Raw genomic sequence first — 26,474 nt, 5'->3', positions numbered from 1 at the left:
TAGTGCATTTATACAAACAGGATGAATGTTTTGGAATATTTTTATTCTGTACAGGCTTCCTTCTTTTCACTCTGTAAATGAGGTTGGTATTGTGGAGTAACTACAATGTTGCTGATCCCTCTGGAGTTTTCTCCTATCACAGCCAATAAACTCTGTAACTGTTTTAAAACTTCTTATGGCTGCAATCCCGTTAACGGGATGATATGACAACAGCCGGTGAAAGTTCAGGGCATCAAATTCAAACAACAGAAATCTCATAATTAAAATTCCTCAAACATACATGTATCTTATACCATTTTAAAGGTAATCTTGTTGTTAATCCCACCAAATTGTCCGATTTCAAATAGGCTTTACAGCGAAAGGACCACAAACGATTATGTTGGGTCACCGAAAAATCACAGACAAACACAGTCATTTTTCCAGCCAAAGACAGGAGTCACAAAAAGCAGAAAAAGAGATACAATTAATCACTAACCTTTGATGATCTTCATCAGATGACACTCATAGGACTTCATGTTACACAATACATATATGTTTTGTTCGATAAAGTTTATATTTATATCCAAAAACCACAGTTTACATTGGCGCCATGTTCAGAAATGCCTCCAAAATATCCGGAGAAATTGCAGAGAGCCACGTCAAATAACATAAATACTCATCATAAACTTTGATGAAAGATACATGTTTTACATAGAATTAAAGATACACTTGTTTTTAATGCAACCGCTGTGTCAGATTTCAAAAAGCTTTACGGCAAAAGCACAATATTCAATAACCTGAGAACAGCGTTCAGCCACAAAAGGAAGCCATACAGTTACCCGCCAAATTGTGCAGTCAACAAAACTCATAAAAAGCATTATAAATCTTCACTTACCTTTGCTGATCATCGTCGGAATGCACTCCCAGGACTCCCACTTCCACAAGAAATGTTCATTTTGTTCGGTAATGTCCATCATTTATGTCCAAATAGCTATTTTTGTTAGCGTGTTTGGTAAACAAATCCAAATTCAGGAAGCACGTTCACTAAAACCTGACGAAATGTCCAAAAGTTCCGTAACAGTCAGTAGAAACATGTCAAACGATATATTGAATCAATCTTTAGAATGTTTTTAACATAAATCTTCAGTAACATTCCAACCGGAGAATTACATTGACTTCAGATGTGCGATGGAACAGAGCTCCCTCTCATGTGAACGCGCATGGTCAGAGCATGGTCAGGTCATGATAGACCTGACTAATTCCTGTCTCCTTCGGCCCCACTTCACAGTAGAGGTATCAGACAAGGTTCTACAGACTGTTGACATCTAGGGGAAGCCGTAGGAAGTGCAAACTCATCCATATCCCACTGTGTATTCAATAGGGTCTTGGTTGAAAATCGACCAACCTCAGAATTCCCACTTCCTGTTTGGATTTCTTCTCAGGTTTTTGCCTGCCATATGAGTTCTGTTATACTCACAGACATCATTCAAACAGTTTTAGAGACTTCAGAGTGTTTTCTATCCAATACGAATAATAATATGCATATATTAGCAACTGGGACTGAGGAGCAGGCAGTTTACTATGGGCACCTCTGGGCACCTTTCATCCAAGCTACTCAATACTGCCCCTGCAGCCATAAGAAGTTAACGTCATTGTTGGCCTCACTGTGAAATCCCTCAGCACTTTTCTTTCTCTCCTTCAACTGAGTTAGGAAGGACGCCTGTATCTTTGTAGTGACTGGGTGTATTGATTTACAATCCAAAGTGTGATTAATAATGTCACAATGCTCAAAGTGATATTCAATGTCTACTTTTTATTAGTACCCATCTACCAATAGGTACTATTCTTTGTGAGGCATTGGAAAACCTCCCTGGTCTTTGTGGTTGAATCTGTGTTTGAAATGCACTGCTCGAATGAGGGACCTTACAGATAATTGTATGTGTGGGGTACAGAGACGAGGTAGTCATTCAAAAATCCTGTTAAACACTATTATTGCACATAGAGTGAGTCCACGCAACTTATTATGTGATTTCTTAAGCACATTTTTACTCCTGAACTTATGTATGCTTGCCATGATAAAGGGATTGAATACTTATAGACCCAGACATTTCAGCTTTTCATTTGTACTTAATTTCAAAAGTTTCCAAAAACCTAATTCCACTTTGAGATGATGGATTATTGTGTGTAGGCCAGTAACAAAAAAATCCCAATTTGATCCATTTAAAATTCAGGCTCGAACACAACATATTGTGGAAAAAGTAAAAAGGGTGTGAATACTTTCTGAAGGTACTGTATATGTTCATATCTACCTCAATTACCTTGTACCCTTAAATCAAATCAAATCAAATGTTATTAGTCACATGAACCAAATACAACAGCTGTAGACCTTATAGCTGACTGTCATGGCTGTCATGACTGTCATGGTGTGCTTGGACCATGTTAGTTTGTTGGTGATGTGGACACCAAGGAACTTGAAGCTCTCAACCTGCTCCACTGCAGCCCCGTCGATGACAATGGGGGCATGACGGGTCCTCTTTTTCCTGTAGTCCACAATCATCTCCTTTGTCTTGATCACGTTGAGGGAGATGTTGTTGTCCTGGCCCCACAATGCCAGGTCTCTGACTTCCTCCCTATTGGCTGTCTCGTCGTTGTCGGTGATCAGGCCTACCACTGTTGTGTCATCAGCAAATGTAATGATGGTGTTGGGGTCGTGCCTGGCCGTGCAGTCATGAGTGAACAGGGAGTACAGGAGGGGGCTGAGCACGCACCCATTAGGGGCCCCTGGGTTGAGGATCAGCGTGGCAGATGTGTTGTTACCTACCCTTACCAGCTGGGGGTGGCCCGTCAGGAAGTCCAGGATCCAGTTGCAGAGGGATGTGTTTAGTCCCAGGGTGCTTAGCTTATTGATGAGCTTTGAGGGCACTATGGTGTTGAACGCTGAGCTGTTGTCAATGAATAGCATTCTTACATAGGTGTTCATTTTGTCCAGGTGGGAAAGAGCAGTGTGGAGTGCAATAGAGACTGCATCATCTGTGGATCTTTTGGGGCAGTATGCAAATTGGAGTGGGTCTAGGGTTTCTGGGATAATAGTGTGGATGTGAGCCATGAACAGCCTTTCAAAGCACTTCCTGGCTACAGACATGAGTGCTATGGGTCGGTAGTCATTTAGGCAGGTTACCTTAGTGTTCTTGGGCACAGGCACTATGGTGGTCTGCTTAAAACATGTTGGTATTACAGACTCGGACAGGGAGAGGTTGAAAATGTCAGTGAAGACACTTGCTAGTTGGTCAGCGCATGCTCGCAGTACACGTCTTGGTAACCCGTCTGGCCCTGCGGCCTTGTGAATGTTGACCTGTCTTAAGGTCTTACTCACATCGGCTGCGGAGAGCGTGATCACACAGTCTTCCGGTACAGCTGGTGCAGTCATGTATGTTTCAGTGTTTTTTTGCCTCGAAGCGAGCATAGAAGTAGTTTAGCTCGTCCGGTAGGCTCATGTCACTAGGCAGCTCTCGGCTGTGCTTCCCTTTGTACTCTGTAATGTTTGCAGGTTCTGCCCCATACGACAAGCGTCAGAGCTGGTTTAGTACGACTCGATCTTAGTCCTGTATTGATGCTTTGCCTGTTTGATGGTTCGTCAGAGGGCATAGCTGGATTTCTTATAAGCTTCCAGGTTAGAGTCCCGCTCCTTGAAAGCGGCAGCTCTATCATTTAGCTCAGTGCGGATGCTGCCTGTAATCCATGGCTTCTGATTGGGGTATGTACGTACGGTCACTGTGGGGACGACATCATCGATGCACTTATTGATGAAGCCAATGACAGATGTGGTGTACTCCTCAATGCCATTTGAGGAATCCCGGAACATATTCCAGTCTGTGCTTGCAAAACAGTCGTGTAGCTTAGCATCTGATTCATCTGACCACTTTTTTATTGATCTAGACACGGGTGCTTCCTGCTTTAATTTTTGCTTGTAAGCAGGAATCAGGAGGATGGAATTATGGTCAGATTTGCCAAATGGAGGGCGAGGGAGAGCTTTGTATGCATCTCTTTGTGTGGAGTATTCGTGGTCCAGAGTTCTTTTCCCTCTGGTTGCACATTTAACATGCTGATAGTAATTTGGTAAAACGGATTTAAGTTTCCCTGCATTAAAGCATTGTTTGCTTTTGGCGGGATACAGCTCATTCAATGCTCATTCAATGCTATCTTAGTGCCAGCCTCTAACTGTGGTGGTATGTAAACAGCTAAAAATAATATAGATGAAAACTCTCTCTGTAGGTAACGTGGTCTGCATCTTATCATGAGAAACTCTACCTCAGGCGAGCAATAGCTCGAGACTTCCTTAGATATCGTGCACCAGCTGTTGTTTACAAAAATACATCATCCTCCGCCCCTTGTCTTACCAGACGCCGCTGTTCTATCCTGCCGTATTACCAGCCAGCTGTATGTTGATATTTTCGTCGTTTAGCCACGACTCCGTGAAGCATAAGATGTTCCAGTTTTTAATGTCCCGTTGGTAGTTTAATCTTCACAATAACTCGGCCATTTTATTGTCCAAAGATTGCATGTTTGCTAGCAGAATTGAGGGGAGTGGGGGTTTATTCGATCGCATACGACTCCTCAGAAGGCAGCCCGCCCTCCGGTCTCTCTTTCTCCGCCAACACTTCACGCAGATTACTTGGGTCAGGTTCTTGTTCCCGAGTGAGCCGTATATCCTCCGCCTCGGGCTCGTCAGAGTGGTGAAAGGAGAAAAAGGATTCTGCTTTTCCACGGTGAGTAATCACAGTTCTGATGTCTAGAACTTATTTTCGGTCATAAGAGATGGTAGCGGCAACATTATGTACAAAACATCCACTCGCTACTTGTACCCCGTGTATATAGCCAAGTTATCGTTACGTATTGTGTATTTATTCCTTGTGTTATTACCTTTCTATTATTTGAACATGTTTCTCTCTGCATTGTTGGAAAGGGCCCATAAATAAGCATTCCACTGTTAGTCTACATCTGTTGTTTACGAAGCATGTGACAAATACAATTTGATTTGATAAAAATGACACTATGATAACGCTACTGTACTTTTATATTTATATGGGAGAAATAAACATTCATTATTGATATGCTAACATTACTTGATCATGAAGAATATTGTTAGTTAGCTAGCTAGCAAGAAAATAAACCCTTTAATTGTCTGCACATGCTTGTGAATTGTTGTATTATTCAAGAGTGCAATATAGTTTCGTTGCTTTATTCAATATTGTAATATGTTTTAGAAGAAAAGTTACTTGGATTGTTAAATAGTTTGTGCTTACTAGCTAGTGGCTACTGGGATATTTACGGTCAATTTGAGCTGCCAAGAACATCGCGTTGCCAGCCACAACGAAAGGGAAGGATGTAATGTGAATTGAAAAGTAGAAATCTTTTTCACCACTCCTCATACTCCCCTTCATGTCTCGTAGTGGAAATAGGACCTAAGCTGATTGATACCCATTCATAAGCCAATCATTAATCACACCCAGACAACTCTTAATCGCTATTGGCTCAGATGGGACAGAATGTGTTTTACCTTTTTGATTCAAATTAACAAAGTTCATTACTTTACCCAAGATTTTAAGAGCCTCTGTGTGTTGTGTGTGTGCGCGTGTGTGTGTGTGTGTGTGTGTGTGTGTGTGTGTGTGTGTGTGTGTGTGTGTGTGTGTGTGTGTGTGTGTGTGTGTGTGTGTGTGTGTGTGTGTGTGTGTGTGTGTGTGTGTGTGTGTGTGTGTGTGTGTGTGTGTGTGTGTGTGCAGTGGCATACTGCCATTTAGCCAGGACCCTTGTTAGGTCTGAGCAATCCCCCCCACGTGTCTCTCTCTCTGAGCCTTGCATCTCCTGTCACCATAGCAACTTCCCATTTGGAGCGGGTGGAACAAAAACTGCTCTCTCACTCTGAGCACTCATTAGCAAAATGTCAGGGTGGTTCTGCAGGCTTTATTTGGAGAGATGGTGCAGTGGAGCTGGAGCTAAGCTAAGCTAAACTAAGGATAGCTAAACTAAGCTTAGCAGCAGCAACCCATCTATTACTCTGCTGGGGTTATCAGAGAGGAACTGCAGGTTTAAACAAGCTCCTCTCTCTGGCCATCTGTAGCTAACTGTCTGAATGGACCATACTACTCTACTAGCCCTCGGGGGGGGGCTTTGAAGATGGATTACAGTATGACTCAAGCAATGGTGTGTGTGGAAGGGGGGGGGGGGGGGTGTGAGGGTTGGTGGTGTTAGTGTGTGCTTGTCTTTGTTTTTCTTCCACTAAGCAGGGTTGTTTGTTAGTGTGTGTTTGTGTGTAGGTTGGATTTTAGGTTTTCCACCAAGCAGGGTTGTGTGCTTGTGTATATTTGTGTGTGTGTGTGGGTTTTCAACCAAAATAACAGACTTGTAGTCTGGTTGGCAATGACATTCACCCAGGTTTCTTGCTCTATGCCCCCCTCCTCCTTTGTCTCTCTAGTTAGTACAGTACAATAGGCTGTGTAACCTCCTTATGACCTCCATGGTAGCCTGGCAGTTGTGATCAATGTGGGAAGAGTTTTACTACATACAGTGGGGAGAACAAGTATTTGATACACTGACGATTTTGCAGGTTTTCCTACTTACAAAGCATGTAGAGGTCTGTAATTTTTATCATAGGTACACTTCAACTGTGAGAGAAGGAATCTAAAACAAAAATCCAGAAAATCACATTGTATGATTTTTAAGTAATTTATTTGCATTTTATTGCATGACATAAGTATTTGATACATCAGAAAAGCAGAACTTAATATTTGGTACAGAAACCTTAGTTTGCAATTACAGAGATCATACGTTTCCTGTAGTTCTTGACCAGGTTTGCACACACTGCAGCAGGGATTTTGGCCCACTCCTCCATACAGACCTTCTCCAGATCCTTCAGGTTTCGGGGCTGTCGCTGGGCAATACGGACTTTCGGCTCCCTCCAAAGATTTTCTATTGGGTTCAGGTCTGGAGACTGGCAAGGCCACTCCAGGACCTTGAGATGCTTCTTACGGAGCCACTCCTTAGTTGCCCTGGCTGTGTGTTTCGGGTCGTTGTCATGCTGGAAGACCCAGCCACGACCCATCTTCAATGCTCTTACTGAGGGAAGGAGGTTGTTGGTCAAGATCTCGCGATACATGGCCCCATCCATCCTCCCCTCAATACGGTGCAGTCGTCCTGTCCCCTTTGCAGAAAAGCATCCCCAAAGAATGATGTTTCCACCTCCATGCTTCACGGTTGGGATGGTGTTCATGGGGTTGTACTCATCCTTCTTCTTCCTCCAAACACAGCGAGTGGAGTTTAGACCAAAAAGCTCTATTTTTGTCTCATCAGACCACATGACCTTCTCCCATTCCTCCTCTGGATCATCCAGATGGTCATTGGCAAACTTCAGACGGGCCTGGACATGCGCTGGCTTGAGCAGGGGGACCTTGCGTGCGCTGCAGGATTTTAATCCATGACGGCGTAGTGTGTTACTAATGGTTTTCTTTGAGACTGTGGTCCCAGCTCTCTTCAGGTCATTGACCAGGTCCTGCCGTGTAGTTCTGGGATGATCCCTCACATTCCTCATGATCATTGATGCCCCACGAGGTGAGATCTTGCATGGAGCCCCAGACCGAGGGTGATTGACCGTCATCTTGAACTTCTTCCATTTTCTAATAATTGTGCCAACAGTTGTTGCCTTCTCACCAAGCTGCTTGCCTATTGTCCTGTAGCCCATCCCAGCCTTGTACAGGTCTACAATTTATCCCTGATGTCCTTACACAGCTCTCTGGTCTTGGCCATTGTGGAGAGGTTGGAGTCTGTTTGATTGAGTGTGTGGACAGGTGTCTTTTATACAGGTAACGAGTTCAAACAGGTGCAGTTAATACAGGTAATGAGTGGAGAACAGGAGGGCTTCTTAAAGAAAAACTAACAGGTCTGTGAGAGCCGGAATTCTTACTGGTTGGTAGGTGATCAAATACTTATGTCATGCAATAAAATGCAAATTAATTACTTAAAAATCATACAATGTGATTTTCTGGATTTTTGTTTTAGATTCCGTCTCTCACAGTTGAAGTGTACCTATGATAAAAATGACAGACCTCTACATGCTTTGTAAGTAGGAAAACCTGCAAAATCGGCAGTGTATCAAATACTTGTTCTCCCCACTGTATATATCTAGCAATCTGACTATACACCAGAGAACACACACAGGAGAGTGATCATTTAGGTGTAATCAATGTTGGAAGACATTCCTTGTGTGTGTGTGTGTGTGTGTGTGTGTGTGTGTGTGTGTGTGTGTGTGTGTGTGTGTGTGTGTGTGTGTGTGTGTGTGTGTGTGTGTGTGTGTGTGTGTGTGTGTGTGTGTGTGTGTGTGTGTGTGTGTGTGTGTGTGTGTGTTTTTAAAACAGGGTGTATCCACATCTGGAGTCTGAGCTGTATTTTCCTTTGGGCCTATTCCCATGGTCTGTGTGATTCTCATTCCCTGCTCCTTCCTTTGCTTGCCTCCACTCTGCTCCGCTTTCCTCACTTGTGTGTGTGTGTGTGTGCGTACATCTGTGAGTCATGGAATGTGGTGGTACTCCTTGGAGTCTCCTGTGATCTGCCCTGAAAGGAATGGGTGAATGTCATTGCCAACCAGACTATCATTCTGTTCTTTAGGTGGAAAAGCAAATGCAAAGCCCCCCCCAGAAATAAACACAACCCTGTTTAATGGAAAAGCTTAGACACACCTACACAAACAAATACCCACTAACATACAACCCTGGTCGGTGGAAAAGCTAACACAGAACCCAAACCGGCTGCGCGCGTGCGCCATCGTGCGCTATCGTGCATACATTTATTTTGTCTCCCTACACCAAACGCGATCACGACACGCAGGTTAAAATATCAAAACAAACTCTGAACCAATGACATTAATTTGGGGAAAGGTCGAAAAGCATTAAACATGTATGGCAAATAAGCTAGTTAGCTTGCACTTGCTAGCTAATTTGTCCTGGGATATAAACATTGAGTTGTTATTTTACCTGAAATACACAAGGTCCTCTACTCCAACAATTAATCCACACATAAAACGGTCAACCGAATCGTTTCTAGTCATCTCTCCTCCTTCCAGGCTTTTTCATCTTTGAACTTATATGGTGATTGGCATCTACACTTTTACCACGACAACCGGCAAAACATTTAGTCTTTCAATCACCCACGTGGGTATAACCAATGAGGAGATGGCACGTGGGTACCTGCTTCTATAAACCAACGAGGAGATGGGAGAGGCAGGACTTTCAACGCGATCTGCGTCAGAAATAGAAAGGAGTTCTATTTTATCCCTTGGCATCGCAGACACTCATTGGCGTGCGCGAGCAGTGTGGGTGCAATAATTGAATAACATGGATTTCTAAATGTATTTTGCGACGCTTGCGCACGCAATGTGTCCGGTCTGGTCAGCATGTAAGACAATCCTACACAAGCAAATACACACTAACAAACAACCCTGTTTGGTGAAAAGCTAAGACACACCAACACAAACAAATACACACTAACAAACAACACTGTTTGGTGGTGTGTTTGCTGGAAAAGTAAAACACACACACGCAAACACACACACAGTTAGAACGAGAAGGGGTAGTCGGGAGGGCTGTGAAGCTACTCTCAGAGCTGTGCTTGGCAGCTGGTAATTGGCTGGCCTGTTGCTCATGTGAACTACTTGGCAAGTGTACTGCCCTTGTTTCAGGGGAGAGGAGGCAGACATTTAAAGAAACAAAGGAAATAAAGAGCAACAGAAAAATAGAAAAGTATGGAGAGATTGAATGAAACCAATAAAATGAAATCAAAATCCTTTAGGATTTTCAGACCGTTAGTGTGTGTTCTGCATGACACCATATCTATTCTACACAATACAGTTGGTAGAGTTCTACTGTTCACACACACTCACTTTTGCTCATGCCATCCAAAACTGCCTCTATCACCACATTATGTTGGCCGGGTTCTTCCACTGATGTGAAGTCATGTTACACCCAGAGGTTGAGGTTTACTACTGGCCACTTCCTGTTTACACCCCTGCGTGTCCTCTCTTGAGGTGAGCTTAAGCATGGCTGGCATGGTAACTAACGGCCGCCACATACAGTAGTGAATGTGAGAGACCTTCACTTAAGTAGAGATAGAGAGAACCTGTCAGTGCTCTATATAAAGGGAAATTACCCATTGTCATGGCAATGAAATAGTGTCTTCTGGGAGTTTGTGGCGAAAGTTGTGCCGCTCCAGTAAGACATCAGCTCTCGACTCCATGGCCGATGTAAGTAATTTAATCTCACAAGCCCTATCCCACCTGGACAAGAGAAATACCTATGTAAGCATGCTGTTCATTAACTACAGCTCAGCCTTCAACACCACAGTGCCCTCCAAGCTGATCACTAAGCTCAGGGCCCTGGGTCTGAACCCTTCCCTGTGCAACTGGATCTCGGACTTTCAGATGGGCTGCCCCCAAGTGGTGAAGGTAGGCAACAACACCTCTGCCACGCTGATTCTCAACAGGGGAGCCACCTGTACTCCCTGTTCACCCATGACTGCCTGGCCACGCAGTGGTGCCAGGAAAATAACTTCTCCCTCAACATCAACCAAACGAAGGAACTGATTGTGGACTGCTGGAGACAGCAGAGAAAGCACGCCCACATCAACATTGACAGAGCCACAATGGAATGATTTTTATTAGGATCTCTTTTAGTCCTCATTTGGTCTCATCTTCCAAGAGTCCTTAAACATTAAAATACAATTTATAATACAGTCATATGTCCACATATAACACACTGTTACAAAAAACAGAGATAATACACTGCCATATTGACCAGATAAATACTCTGACAGTGTCTTTGCCCCTCATAAACTTCTACAGATGCACCTTTTGGGCTTTATCACCACCTGATACGTAAACTGCACCGTCTGCAACTGCAGGGCTCTCCAGTGGGTGGTGCAATCAGCCCAACACATCACCGGGAGCACTCTGCCTGCCCTCCAGGTCGTCTGCAGCACCCAGTGTCACAGGAAGGCCAAGAAGATCATCAAGGACCTCAGCCACCTGAGCCACGGCCTGTTCACCCCACTATCATCCAGAAGGCAGAGACAGTACAGATGCATCAAAGCTTAGACCGAGAGACTGAAAAAACAGCTTGTATCTCCAGGCCATCAGACTGTTAAATAGTAACTACTAGCCGGCCTCCACCCATAACCCTACCCTGAACCTTAGTCACTGTTACTAGCCAGGTACCAACGGGTACTCTACCCTGCACCTTAGAGACTGCTGTCATATGTACATAGTCATTGAATACTGGTCACTTAAATAATGTTACATACTGTTTCATCCACTTCATATGCATTGTATTCTAGCCATGGCTCATCCTATATACTGTAACGCCATAGGGCGGGGCACGATTGGCCCAGCGTCATCCAGGTTAGGGGAGGGTTTGGCCGGGGTAGGCCATCATTGTAAAATAATAATTTGTTCTTGACTGACTAGCCTAGTTAAATAAAGGTTTTTAAAAAATGTTTAAAAAAATACTGCGATACACACCTTTTCTATTCATATACTGTCCATGCTGTCTGTAGCTCATTCCATTATTTATATATATCAGTCGTGAAGAGGGCACGACAAAACCTATTCACCCTCAGGAGACTGAAAAGATTTGGCATGGGTCCTCAGATCCTCAAAAGATTCTACAGCTGCACCATCGAGAGCATCCTGACGGGTTGCATCACTGCCTGGTATGGCAACTGCTCGGCCTCCGACTGCAAAGCACTACAGATGGTAGCGCATACGGCCCAGCTCCCTGCCATCCAGGACCTCTATACCAGGCGGTGCCCTAAAATTGTCAAAGACACCAGCCACAGACTGTTCTCTGTGCTACCGCACGACAAGCGGTACCAGAGTGCCAAGTCTAGGTCCAAGAGGCTTCTAAACAGCTTCTACCCCCAAGCCATAAGACTCCTGAACATCTAATCAAATGGCCACCCAGACTATTTGCGTTGCCCCCCGTTTTACACTGCTGCTACTCTCAGTTATTATCTATGAATAGTCACTTTAATAACTCTACCTACTTTAATATATTACCTCAATTACATGGACTAACCAGTGCCCCTGCACATTGATTCTGTACCAGTACCCCCTGTAGGCAAGTCAGTTAAGAACACATTCTTATAAAAAATTATAGCTTAGGAACAGTGGGGTAACTGCCTTGTTCAGGAGCAGATTTTTACCTTGTCAGCTCAGGGATTTGATCTAGCAACCTTTCGGTTAATGGCCCAATACTCTAACCATGAGGCTACCTGTCACCCTGCAAAAGATATTAAGATTTTTCCACTTTGCCAGCTCAGGGATTCGAACCAGTGACCTTTCAGTTACTGGCTCAATGCTCTTAACTACAAGGCTACCTGCTGCCACAATGCGAATATGACCAACAATGCAGTTTCAAGAGAAATAGCTCTTTAATTATTTGTTACTTTTATTTCTTCTTTTTTTGGGGTATTTTTCTTGAAATTGCATTGTTGGTTAAGGGCTTGTAAGTAAGCATTTCACTAAGGTCTACACCTGTTGTATTCGGCACATGTGACAAATAACATTTGATTTGATACAACATTTGATTTGATTTGAGCTTGTATTCGCATGCGCGCGACTATGTATGTGTGTGCGTTTGCTGGTTGTATTATTGTGGTTTCTGAGGGGTTGAGAGTGATTTTGTAGTGAAACTGACAGTATCGTGATGGAGAGTATTTTAGTAGCACACTGAACCTCACCCCTTCTGTTTGAAACCACTGATTCTATTTCAAACACTGGCTCTGAGAATAGTGTAACAGTTCCACCTTGTGTCTGATATATGTTATCACAGTATTTTATCCAGGGCGTGTGTCCTTAGTGCTGACAGTGTGCTTACGTGTGAGTTTTAAATGCCAAAGCTGTGTGTGTGTGTGTTTTCAATACTAACAGTGTGTGTTTTCTCTTTCATCAGGAGGTGCAGACTAAGAGTAAGGTTTGTGCCAATGTGTTCTGTGGCGCAGGAAGAGAGTGTGCAGTCACTGAGAAGGGAGAACCCAGCTGCTTGTGTATAGAGGTGAGTCAAATCATGGTCATATACACAGTATACAGTGTAACCGGTGCTATGAAATGCTTACTAGAAAACTTCCTCACCATGCAATGTTAACAATAAGTACAAGACAAGAGCAATAGTACGTAAATAGTCAACACAAATACTACACTACTGTTCAAAGGTTTGGGGTCAGTTAGACATTTCCTTGTTTTCCATGAAAACATACATGAAATGAGTTGCAAAATGAATAGGAAGTATATTCAAGACGGGGGTAGAAGCGCTACGGTACCGCTTGCCGTGCGGTAGCAGAAAGAACAGTCTATGACTAGGGAGGCTGGCCAGTATTTAGGGCTTTCCTCTGACACCGCCTGGTATAGAGCTCCTTGATGGCAGGAAGCTTGGCCCCAGTGTTGTACTGGGCTGTTCGCACTACCCTCTGTAGTGCCTTGCGGTCGGAGGCCGAGCAGTTGCCATATCAGACAGTGATGCAACCAGTCAGGATGTTGTCGATGGTGCAGCTGAAGAACCTTGTGAGGATCTGAGGACCCATGCCGAATCTTTTCAGTCTCCTGAGAGGGAATAGGCTTTGTCGTGCCCTCTTCACGACTGTCTTGATGTGCTCTCAACCTGCTCCACTGCAGCCCCTTCGATGAGACGGGGCTTTGTCTTGATCACGTTGAGGGAGAGGTTGTTGTCCTGGCACCACACGGCCAGCTCTTTGACCTCCTCCCTATAGGCTGTCTCGTCGTTGTCGGTGATCAGGCCTACCACTGTTGTGTCATCAGCAAATGTAATGATGGTGTTGGAGTCGTGCCTGTCCGTGCAGTCATGAGAGAACAGGAGGGGGCTGAGCACGCACTGCTGAGGGGTCCCTGGGTTGAGGATCAATGTGGCGGATGTGTTGTTACCTACCCTTACCACCTGAGGGCTGCCCGTCAGGAAGTCCAGGATCCAGTTGCAGAGGGAGGTGTTTAGTCCCAGGGTCCTTAGCTTATTGATGAGCTTTGAGGGCACTATGGTGTTGAACGCTGAGCTGTTCTCACATACAGTGGGGAGAACAAGTATTTGATACACTGCCGATTTTGCAGGTTTTCCTACTTACAAAGCATGTAGAGGTCTGTAATTTTTTATCATAGGTACACTTCAACTGTGAAGTTGAACAAAAATCCAGAAAATCACATTGTATGATTTTTAAGTAATTAATTTGCATTTTATTGCATGACATAAGTATGGACAACCTATACTCCACACACAGACACGTATACAAAGCTCTCCCTTGCCCTCCATTTGGCAAATCTGACCATAAGTCTATCCTCAAGATTCCTGCTTACAAGCAAAAATGAAAGCAGGAAGCACCAGTGACCAAAATAAATAAAAAACTGGTCAGATGAAGCAGATGCTAAGCTACAGGACTGTTTTGCTAGCACAGACAATGATATGTTCCGGGATTCCTCCGATGGCATTGAGGAATACACCAATACATCTGTCATTGGCTTCATCAATAAGTGCATCGATGACGTCGTCCCCACAGTGACCGTATGTACATACCCCAACCAGAAGCCATGGATTACAGGCAGCATCCGCACTGAGCTAAAGGATAGAGCTGCCACTTTCAAGGAGCGGGACTCTAACCCAGGAAACTTATAAGAAATCCCATTATGCCCTCCGACGAACCATCAAACAGGCAAAGCGTTAACTCCTTATGGGCAGGTGGGATGGTAGCGTCCCACCTGGCCAACATCCGGTGAAATTGCAGAGCGCGAAATTCAAACTACAGAATTATAAATATTTAACTTCCATAAAATCACAAGTGTAATACATCAAAATAAATCCTAACTTCTTGTTAATCCAGCCGCTGTGTCAGATTTCAAAAAGGCTTTATGGCGAAAGCACACCATGTGATTATCTGAGGACAGCACCCCACATACAAAACCATGAAAGACATATTTCAACCAGGCAGGTGCGACACGAAGGTCAGAAATAGTGATATAATAAATGCCTTACATCAGGTCCCAGTTACATCACAAATGGTCCTTTTGTTTGATAATGTCCTTCTTTATATCCATAAAATCTCAGTTTAGCTGGCGCGCTTCAGTCAATAATCCACCCAGTTTCCCTCCCTCAAAATGCATACAAAATTAATCCCAAACGTTACTAATAAACTTTTCCAAACAAGTCAAACAACGTTTATAATCAAACCTTAGGTACCCTAATAAATAAATAAACTATACAATTTAAGACGGAGAATCGTTATTGTCTTTACCGGAGGAAAATACCAAAGAACGCGCTCTCATTCACACGCTTGGAAACACTACAGCCAAAATGGGAGCCACCTAGAAAAACAACAATTTCTGGCTAATTTGTCCTAAAACCAGCCTGGAACTCTTTCTAAAGATTGTTGACATCTAGTGGAAGTCCTAGGAACTACAATCTGGGAGGACTTTGCCTTATAATTAAAGTGACAGCCATTGAAAATAGTGGTAGGCTAAGTTTTTTTTGGGAGGGGATGGTTTGTCGTGGCGTTTCGCCTGCCATATCAGTTCTGTTATACTCACAGACATTATCTTAACAGTTTTAGAAACATTAGCTTGTTTTCTATCCAGATCTACCAATTATATGCATATCCTAGCTTCTGGGCCTGAGTAACAGGCAGTTTACTTTGGGCACGCTTTTCATCCGGATGTGAAAATACTGCCCCCTACCCAAGAGAGGTTAATACAGGACTAAGATTGAATCGCACTACACCGCCTCTGATGATCGTCGGATGTGGCAAGGCTTACAAACCATTGCAAACTACAAAGGGAAGCACAGCCGAGAGCTGCCCAGTGACCTGAGGTGGAGGACCTCAGGTGAGCAATAGCTCGAGACTTCCTTAGATATCGTGCACCAGCTGTTATTTACAAAAATACATCGTCCTCCGCCCCTTGTCTTACCAGACACCGCCGTTCTATCCTGCAGTTATAGTGTGTATCAACCAGTATGTTGATAGTTTTGTCATTCAACCACGACTCCGTGAAGCATAAGATTATACAGTTTTTAATGTCCGTTGGTGGTTTAATCTTTTGTGTAGCTCGTCGATTTTATTCTCCAAAGATTGCACGTTTGCTAGCAGAATGGAAGGAAGTGGGGGTTAAATTCGATCACCTACAAATTCTCAGAAGGCAGCCAGGACTTTGGCCCCTTTTTCACCACCTCCTCCTTACGCAAATCGCAGGGATCTGGGCCTGTTCCCAAGAAAGCAGTATATTCTTCGCATCGGGCTCGTCAGAGTCATGAAACGAAAAAAAGGATTATGCTAGTCCGTGGTGAGTAATCGCAGTCCTGATGTCTAGAAGTTATTTTCGGTCATAAGACCGAGGCAACATTATGTACAAAATACGTTTTTTTTTAAAGTTACAAACAACGCAAATAAACAAACAAAAAAACACAATAGGTTGTAAAACGTCTGCCTTCCTCTCCGGCGCCATCTTACAGCTTCTTCCTCTGTCGAGTGTCTGTGTTCTTTTTCCCATCTTAATCTTTTATTTTTATTGGCCAGTCTGAGATATGGCTTTTTCTTTGCAACTCTGCCTTGAAGGCCAGCATCCCGTTCACTGTGTACATTGAGACTGGTGTTCTGCGGGTACTATTTAATGAAGCTGCCAGTTGAGGACTTGTGAGGTGTCTGTTTCTCAAACTAGGCACTCTAATGTACTTGTCCTCTTGCTCAGTTGTGCACCGAGGCCCCTTTGCACTGTTCTGTGAAGGGAGTAGTACACAGCGTTTTACAAGATCTTCAGTTTCTTGGCAATTTCTCGCATGGAATAGCCTTAATTTCTCAGAACAAGAATACACTGACAAGTTTCAGAAGAAAGTTCTTTGTTTCTGGCCATTTTGAGCCAGTAATCAAACCCACAAATGCTGATGCTCTAGATACTCAACTAGTCTAAAGAAGGCCAGTTTTATTGCTTCTTTAATCAGAACAACAGTTTTCAGCTGTGCTAACATAATTGCAATAGTGCTTTCTCATGATCAATTAGCCTTTTAGCTACAATAGTCATTTACAACATTAACCATGTCTACACTGTATTTCTGATCAATTTGATGTTATTTTAATGGACAAAAAATATGGACATTTTCATTAAGAAATGGCTGATCTTTTTATTCAAGGTCATTAAGAAATGGCTGATCTTTTTATTCAAGGTCATTAAGAAATGGCTGATCTTTTTATTCAGGGTCATTAAGATGCCTGATCTTTTTATTAAGACTCTTATTTATCTCTTTCTCTCTTCTCCCACCCTCTCCCTGTTGTCGCTCTCTCTTTATCTCTCCCTCTCTCCTCCCACCCACCTTCTCGATCTCTCTCTGTCTCTCTCTCTCTCTACCCTTCTCTCTCTCTCTAGAGCTGTAAGCCCCACAAGCGTTCAGTGTGTGGCAGTAACGGTAAGACATACCGCAACCACTGTGAGCTCCACCGAGACGCATGTCTCACCGGCCTCAAGATCCAGGTGGCCCACGACGGACACTGCCAGGGTGGGGGGAAAACATGCACATACACACACACTTTCTTGTTAACTTTGTGTATGTATAGCACATGACTGACTTTAATTGCTATCTGATGCCTATGTACTCAGGGGCATAATCTCTGGTTGTCATGACACAGTCAGTAATACGTGTGAGCTGTCAGGTCAGCTGTTGGCCATATAAGGCTATCCTATCATCATCCAACAGACAGGCGACATATATGGTCACAGGCTCATCTTCGATTTAGCTAGTGTTGAACTTTGAACCTATACGCCCAATGACCTCTTCTTGTCTGTCTGTTGGCCTGGACATTGATCAGGTTGATGATGAATCAGTTACTCTCCTCTCCTAGTGTCACAGAGAGGCCATCATATCATGGTGTCCATGGGCATTATTGGTTATTGTGGCAATGTGACAATGACATGATGAAAAACACTAGATGGGAAACAAACACTAGATATTGTAAAACAATGTAATAAAGCTGTTCTCTTTCTCTCTGTATGTTCCTCTCTTTTATCTCTCTCTCTCTCTCTCTCTCTCTCTCTCTCTCTCTCTCTCTCTCTCTCTCTCTCTCTCTCTCTCTCTCTCTCTCTCTCTCTCTCTCTCTCTCTGTCTGTGTCTCTCTCTCTCTCTCTCTCTCTCTCTCTCTCTCTCTCTCTCTCTCTCTCTCTCTCTCTCTCTCTCTCTCTCGCTCTCTCTCTCTGTGTCTCTCTCTCGCTCTCTCTCTCTCTCTCTCTCTCTCTCTCTCTCTCTCTCTCTCTCTCTCTCACTCTCTCTCTCTGTGTCTCTCTCTCGCTCTCTCTCTCTCTCGCTGTCTTTGTCGTCTGCAGAGAAGAAAGCAGAGCATGCAGCCGCCAGCCCGGGTGAGTGAGTGTGACTTGGGAGATCTGTGTGCCCTGAGCCAATAAGAGCTCTGTATCTCAGCTCTTATTTCCTCTAGTCCTTATGGAGCTTTATCAAACATAGTACACCTCTCTCATAGCTATAGCAGTGTTCTACTGATCTCTTATTGCATTAGTGATAAGCACTCTTCAGTTAACTGATTGGGAGTGTGCAGGGTTAGAGCCCAGGACTGTACATTTGGGCACATAATGAGCTGGGAGGTACTGGTGTGCTCTGGACAGAACAGGGATTGTGTGCATTCCCTTTATCATACTAGAGAGTGTCAAAATGGCTAAAGTACCTGTTAGATTGTGGATTTTGACTGTCACATATCTCTCTCTCTCTCTATGGCTCTGTCCCCCTCTCTCTCTCTCTCTCTCTCTCTCTCTCTCTCTCTCTCTATGGCTCTGTCCCCCTCTCTCTCTCTCTCTCTCTCTCTCTCTCTCACTCGCACACCCCCTTCTCTCTCTCTCTCTCTTTCTCACACCCTCTCTTTCCTTCTCTCTATCTCTCTCTCTCTCTCACACACACTCAACCCCCCTCTCTCTCACCCCCCCCCCCCTCTTTCCTTCTCTATCTCTCTCACTGTCTCTCCAGTGGTGTGTTATGTAGCAGATCGTAATGAGTTGAGGCATCGTGTGATCCAGTGGCTGCAGACTGAGGTGGTTCCAGACGGCTGGTTTGTCAAAGGCTCCAACTTCACTGAAATCCTGGTGAAATACTTCAAGGTGTGTGTGTGTGTGTGTGTGTGTGTGTGTGTGTGTGTGTGTGTGTGTGTGTGTGTGTGTGTGTGTGTGTGTGTGTGTGTGTGTGTGTGTGTGTGTGTGTGTGTGTGTGTGTGTGTGTGTGTGTGTGTGTCAAACAAGCGTTTCAGTTGTGATATCTGTTCTATGAAGTCCGAAACTATGCACTTGAGACATGTTTTGTACACAGATCATATGTTTTGGACCATATGGAAAATGAATTAGTCACACTGATAAAAGTTGTCTTCACCTTCCACGTAGCACATAGCATTTGTCATCAGCTGTTACAACTAGGAGAGGTGACTGGACACTATTGGTTCTTCACAGGAGGGACACCCCTTAACCTTCAGCCCCTCTCTCACACTGGCCAGCCTATGGTCTCCTGTACCCACCACCCCATATCACTACTCACATATCCCCCATCTTCATTCCCTTACCATCTCAGACTGGCAGTGTGCTGATCTAAACACTCAGAGGGTAACCTCTATCCTTCTATCCATCCCTTCATCCACCCTTTCTTCCTTTCCACCCTAAATCATCAAAGCTACCTCAGACCCTGCCTGATCATTTATGTGACAGCCATCTCAGTCATGTTAGTGGACAGCCGTAACTCTCCTTAATGACCGTCCTCATCCTGTGGTGAAGGACCCCTGGCCCTGCCACTCTCCCATTGGCTCAGAGAGGGCCTTAAAGAGGAATTGCCGTCAATGTTCAGAAAAGTTTAATTTATCTCCACTGGTTACTGTTTCTTCTACACACATGGAAACATGAGAAAGATTCATGTGATATCAAAACACCATTGTTCTCCTGTCTCCTCCAGTCTCCTCTATGTGCCTCATTTGTCTGAGAGTTCCATTAACTCTCCACAGAGACAGTGCACAGTGATATAATGGAGCCTTTAGTATACAGTGTGTTCGGAATGTATTCAGACCCCTTGACTTTTTCCACATTTTGTTACATTACAGCCTTATTCTAAAATGGATTGAATAAAATAAATTCCTCAGCAATCTACACACAATACCCCATAATGACAAAGCGATTACAGCTTTTTTGAAATGTATTAAAAATAAAAAACAGAAATACCTTATTTACATAAGTATTCAGACCCTTTGCTATGAGACTCGAAATTGAGCTCAGGTGCATCCTGTTTCCTTTGATCATCCTTGAGATGCTTCTACAACTTGATTGGAGTCCACCTGTGGTAAATAAAACCTGTCTATATAAGGTCCCACAGTTGACAGTGCATGTCAGAGCATAAACCAAGCCATGATGTCGAAGGAATTGTCCGTAGAGCTCTGAGACAGGATTGTGTCGAGGCACGGATATGGGGAAGGGTACCAAAACATTTCTGCAGCATTGAAGGTCCCCAAGAACACAGTGGCCTCCATCATTCTTAAATGGAAGAAGTTTGGAACCACCAAGACTCTTCCTAGAGCTGGCCGCCCGGCCAAACTGAGCAATCGGGGGAGAAGGGCCTTGGTCAGGGATGTGACCATTGTTCACTCTGACAGAGCTCCAGAGTTCCTCTGTGGAGATGGGAGAACCTTCCAGAAGAACAACCATCTCTGCAGCACTCCACCAATCAGGCATTTATGGTAGAGTGGCCGGACGGAAGCCACTCCTCAGTAAAAGGCACATGACAGCCCTCTTGGAGTTTGCCAAAAGGCACCTTAAGACTCTTAGACCATGATAAACAAGATTCTCTGGTCTGATGAAACCAAGATTGAACTTTTTGGCCTGAATGCCAAGCGTCACGTCTGGAGGAGACCTGGCACCATCCGTACGATGAAGCATGGTGGTGGCAGCATCATGCTGTGGGGATGTTTTTCAGCGGCAGGGACTGGGAGATTAGTCAGAGGCAAAGATAAACGGAGCAAAGTACAGAGAGATCCTTGATGAAAACCTGCCCCAGAGCGCTCAGGACCTCTGACAGGGGCGAAGTTTCACCTTCCAACAGGACAACGACCCTAAGCACACAGCCAAGACAATGCAGGAGTGGCTTCGGGAAAAGTCTCTGAATGTCCTTGAGTGGCACAGCCAGAGCCCTGACTTGAACATTGTGTGAAGATTGATCAGGGGTAAAAAAAACTATACATTTTAGAATAAGGCTGTAATGTAACAAAATGTGTAAAAAGTCAAGAGGTCTGAATACTTTCCGAATGCACTGTAGTCTCTCTCTCTATATATATATATATTATTATTATTTTTTTCACCTTTATTTAACCAGGTAGGCAAGTTGAGAACAAGTTCTCATTTACAATTGCGACCTGGCCAAGATAAAGCAAAGCAGTTCGACACATACAACAACACAGAGTTACACATGGAGTAAAACAAACATACAGTCAATAATACAGTAGAAAAATAAGTCTATATACAATGTCAGCAAATGAAGTGAGATAAGGGAGGTAAAGGCAAAAAAAGGCCATGGTGGCGAAGTAAATACAATATAGCAAGTTAAACACTGGAATGGTAGATTTGCAGTGGAAGAATGTGCAAAGTAGAGATAGAAATAATGGGGTGCAAAGGAGCAAAATAAATAAATACAGTAGGGGGAGAGGTAGTTGTTTGGGCTAAATTATAGATGGGCTATGTACAGGTGCAGTAATCTGTGAGCTGCTCTGACAGCTGGTGCTTAAAGCTAGTGAGGGAGATAAGTGTTTACAGTTTCAGAGATTTTTGTAGTTCGTTCCAGTCATTGGCAGCAGAGAACTGGAAGGAGAGGCAGCCAAAGGAAGAATTGGTTTTGGGGGTGACCAGAGAGATATACCTGCTGGAGCGCGTGCTACAGGTGGGTGCTGCTATGGTGACCAGCGAGCTGAGATAAGGGGGGACTTTACCTAGCAGGGTCTTGTAGATGACCTGGAGCCAGTGGGTTTGGTGACAAGTATGAAGCGAGGGCCAGCCAACGAGAGCGTACAGGTAGCAGTGGTGGGTAGTATATGGGGCTTTGGTGACAAAACGGATGGCACTGTGATAGACTGCATCCATTTTATTGAGTAGGGTATTGGAGGCTATATTGTAAATGACATCGCCGAAGTCGAGGATCGGTAGGATGGTCAGTTTTACAAGGGTATGTTTGGCAGCATGAGTGAAGGATGCTTTGTTGCGAAATAGGAAGCCAATTCTAGATTTATCTTTGGATTGGAGATGTTTGTTGTGAGTCTGGAAGGAGAGTTTACAGTCTAACCAGACACCCAGGTATTTGTAGTTGTCCACATATTCTAAGTCAACACCGTCCAGAGTAGTGATGTTGGATGGGCGAGCAGGTGCAGGCAGCGATCGGTTGAAGAGCATGCATTTAGTTTTACTTGTATTTAAGAGCAATTGGAGGCCACGGAAGGAGAGTTGTATTGCATTGAAGCTCGTCTGGAGGGTTGTTAACACAGTGTCCAAAGAAGGGCCAGAAGTATACAGAATGGTGTCGTCTGCGTAGAGGTGGATCAGATACTCACCAGCAGCAAGAGCAACATCATTGATGTATACAGAGAATTGAACCCTGTGGCACCCCCACAGAGACTGCCAGAGGCCCGGACAACAGGCCCTCCGATTTGACACACTTAACTCTATCAGAGAAGTAGTTGGTGAACCAGGCGAGGCAATCATTTGAGAAACCAAGGCTATCGAGTCTGCCGATGAGGATGTGGTGATTGACAGAGTCGAAAGCCTTGGCCAGGTCAATGAATACGGCTGCACAGTATTGTTTCTTATCGATGGTGGTTAGGATATCGTTTAGGACCTTGAGCATGGCTGAGGTGCACCCATGACCAGCTCTGAAACCAGATTGCATAGCGGAGAAGGTATGGTGGGATTCGAAATGGTCGGTAATCTGTTTGTTGACTTGGCTTTCAAAGACCTTAGTAAGGCAGGGTAGGATAGATATAGGTCTGTAGCAGTTTGGGTCAAGAGTGTCCCCCCCTTTAAAGAGGGGGATGACCGCAGCTGCTTTCCAATCTTTGGGAATCTCAGACGACACGAAAGAGAGGTTGAACAGGCTAGTAATAGGGGTTGCAACAATTTCAGAGGATAATTTTAGAAAGAAAGGGTTAAGATTGTCTAGCCCGGCTGATTTGCAGGGGTCCAGATTTTGCAGCTCTTTCAGAACATCAGCTGACTGAATTTGGGAGAAGGAGAAATGGGGAAGGCTTGGGCGAGTTGCTGTGGGGGGTGCAGTGCTGTTGACCGGGGTAGGGGTAGCCAGGTGGAAAGCATGGCCAGCCTTAGAAAAATGCTTATTGAAATTCTCAATTATAGTGGATTTATCGGTGGTGACAGTGTTTCCTGTCCTCAGTGCAGTGGGCAGCTGGGAGGAGGTGTTCTTATTCTCCATGGACTTAACAGTGTCCCAGAACTTTTTTGAGTTTGTGTTGCAGGAAGCAAATTTCTGCTTGAAAAAGTTAGCCTTGGCTTTTCTAACTGCCTGTGTATATTGGTTTCTAGCTTCCCTGAAAAGTTGCATATCACGGGGGCTGTTCGATGCTAATGCAGAACGCCATAGGATGTTTTTGTGTTGGTTAAGGGCAGTCAGGTCTGGAGAGAACCAAGGGCTATATCTGTTCCTGGTTCTAAATTTCTTGAATGGGGCATGCTTATTTAAGATGGTGAGGAAGGCATTTTTAAAAAAATAACCAGGCATCCTCTACTGACGGGATGAGATCAATGTCCTTCCAGGATACCCCGGCCAGGTCGATTAGAAAGGCCTGCTCGCTGAAGTGTTTCAGGGAGCGTTTGACAGTGATGAGTGGAGGTCGTTTGACCGCTGACCCATTACGGATGCAGGCAATGAGGCAGTGATCGCTGAGATCTTGGTTGAAAACAGCAGAGGTGTGTTTAGAGGGCAAGTTAGTTATGATGATATCTATGAGGGTGCCCGTGTTTACGGCTTTGGGGTGGTACCTGGTAGGTTCATTGATAATTTGTGTGAGATTGAGGGCATCAAGCTTAGATTGTAGGATGGCTGGGGTGTTAAGCATGTTCCAGTTTAGGTCGCCTAGCAGCACGAGCTCTGAAGATAGATGGGGGGCAATCAGTTCACATATGGTGTCCAGAGCACAGCTGGGGGCAGAGGGTGGTCTATAGCAGGCGGCAACGGTGAGAGACTTGTTTTTAGAGGGGTGGATTTTTAAAAGTAGAAGTTCAAATTGCTTGGGTACAGACCTGGATAGTAGGACAGAACTCTGCAGGCTATCTTTGCAGTAGATTGCAACACCGCCCCCTTTGGCCGTTCTATCTTGTCTGAAAATGTTGTAGTTAGGAATGGAGATTTCAGAATTTTTGGTGGTCTTCCTAAGCCAGGATTCAGACATGGCTAGAACATCCGGGTTGGCAGAGTATGCTAAAGCAGTGAATAAAACAAACTTAGGGAGGAGGCTTCTAATGTTAACATGCATGAATCCAAGGCTACTACGGTTACAGAAGTCATCAAAAGAGAGTGCCTGGGGAATATGAGTGGAGCTAGGCACTGCAGGGCCTGGATTCACCTCTACATCACCAGAGGAACAGAGGAGGAGTAGGATAAGGGTACGGCTAAAAGCTATGAGAATTGGTCGTCTAGAACGTCCGGAACAGAGAGTAAAAGGAGGTTTCTGGGGCGATAAAATAGCTTCAAGGTATAATGTACAGACAAAGGTATGGTAGGATGTGAATACAGTGGAGGTAAACCAAGGTATTGAGTGATGATGAGAGAGATATTGTCTCTAGAAACATCATTGAAACTAGGTGATGTCATCGCATGTGTGGGTGGTGGAACTGAAAGTTTGGATGAGGTATAATGAGCAGGGCTAGAGGCTCTACAGTGAAATAAGCCAATAAACACTAACCAGAACAGCAATGGACAAGGCATATTGACCATATTGACATTAAGGAGAGGCATGCTTAGTCGAGTGATCATAAGGGTCCAGTGAGTAGTGAGGTTGGTTGGGGTAACGGCGATTCAGACAGCTAGCCGGGCCATCGGTAGCAAGCTAGCATAGGATGGAGGTCTGTTTTTAGCCACCTCATGCGTTTCCGACGGTAGATTAGTGGGGTTCCGTGTGGTAGAGGGGATCAATCCAATTGGCAAAATAGATATAGTTATAGTGACCCAAGAAAAATTGTCCGATGGGCGTTCAGGTAACGTTGCGACGGAGGGGCCAGTTGGATAACTCCCTCGGGCAGATAATGTCGTTAGTCCAGTCGTGAAGGCCCGGTGGGGCTCCGCATCGGCAATAAAACGGGTCCGGATAGGTGATTGTAGCCCAGGAGTGGCTGATGGAACTCTTCAGCTGGTTAGCTCTGGAAAAATTGATGTTTGCTCCGGGATCGACGTAAGCCAATAGTCACACGGATAGCAGCTAGCTAGCTGCGAGATCCAGGTGTAAATGTCCAGAGCTTGCGGTTGAAATCCGGGGATATGGAGAGACAAATAGGTCCGGTATGTTCTGGTCTGAGTCGCGTTGTACAAAACTGGCGATAGCTTTTCGAGCTAAAGGATAGCTGATGACCACAAACCGTGGTTAGCTGAATACTAACGTTAGCCAGTAAATATACAGTATATATATATATATATATATATATACAGTATGTCTGTCAATCTCTCTATAGAATATAACTCTATGACTGATAACCTTTTCTCAATATAGGGGGTGCTGTTTCAACATTAGCATTTATCGTCTCCAAATTAAACTGCCTCATACTCAATTCTTGCTCGTACAATATGCATATTATAGTTATTATTGGATAGAAAACACTCTCTAGTTTCTATAGCCGTTTGAATTATGTCTCTGAGTGAAACAGAACTCATTCTACAGCACTTTTCCTGATATGGAGTGAGATTTCAGACATTTTGGCCTCTGGTCCCAGGTCAGTTTTAAAGTCCCTGTAAATCCTATGAGGATACAAACACTGCCCATGCCTTCCTCTAGATGTCAGTAAGAGGTGACAATTTGAATGGAGTCGATTGCGCAATCAGGGCCAGTATAAAACAGAAAAGATCGGATGTACCGTTCTTTTCCTGCTGCGCCTCACGCAAGATGGACATCGGACTCTCTCTCTTTCCAAGCGTTGGTTTAGCCACTTATATATCGCCGGTCATGTTTTTACTCGTTATAGGTGTTAAAAACATCATAAGGTAGTTAATTTAAACCGTTTTATAGCAATTTATATCCGTTTAGTGCGATTTTGAGGCATTGCTTTGTGATGCACATTGAAGCACCGGGCACGTTTCGGGGTCCCGGTCGAACGTTAGTGGGCATTTCGACGGACAAGAGGACAGCTTTCGACCAAAAGAAGATTAGACCCAAGAAAGGATACATTGCCCAAG

General features: G+C 44.3%; 1 protein-coding gene across 3 annotated transcripts in view; it reads left to right on the top strand.

Annotated features, from left to right (window-relative positions):
- LOC139546452 (follistatin-related protein 1-like) overlaps positions 1-26,474 on the top strand; it is a 46,707-nt gene that overhangs the window by 11,241 nt on the left and 8,992 nt on the right. For all 3 annotated transcript variants that reach the window (XM_071354838.1, XM_071354837.1, XM_071354836.1), the window contains exons 3-6: positions 12,972-13,073; positions 17,432-17,561; positions 18,383-18,415; positions 19,032-19,162. In XM_071354838.1, coding sequence (XP_071210939.1) covers positions 12,972-13,073; positions 17,432-17,561; positions 18,383-18,415; positions 19,032-19,162 — 396 coding nt within the window. The remainder of the gene's footprint in view (positions 1-12,971; positions 13,074-17,431; positions 17,562-18,382; positions 18,416-19,031; positions 19,163-26,474) is intronic.

This window comes from Salvelinus alpinus, chromosome 20, assembly GCF_045679555.1.
Source record: "Salvelinus alpinus chromosome 20, SLU_Salpinus.1, whole genome shotgun sequence".
NCBI lineage: Eukaryota > Metazoa > Chordata > Actinopteri > Salmoniformes > Salmonidae > Salvelinus > Salvelinus alpinus.
Note: the sequence above shows the minus strand (reverse complement) of the source record. Positions and strands in the feature narration are given on the sequence as shown.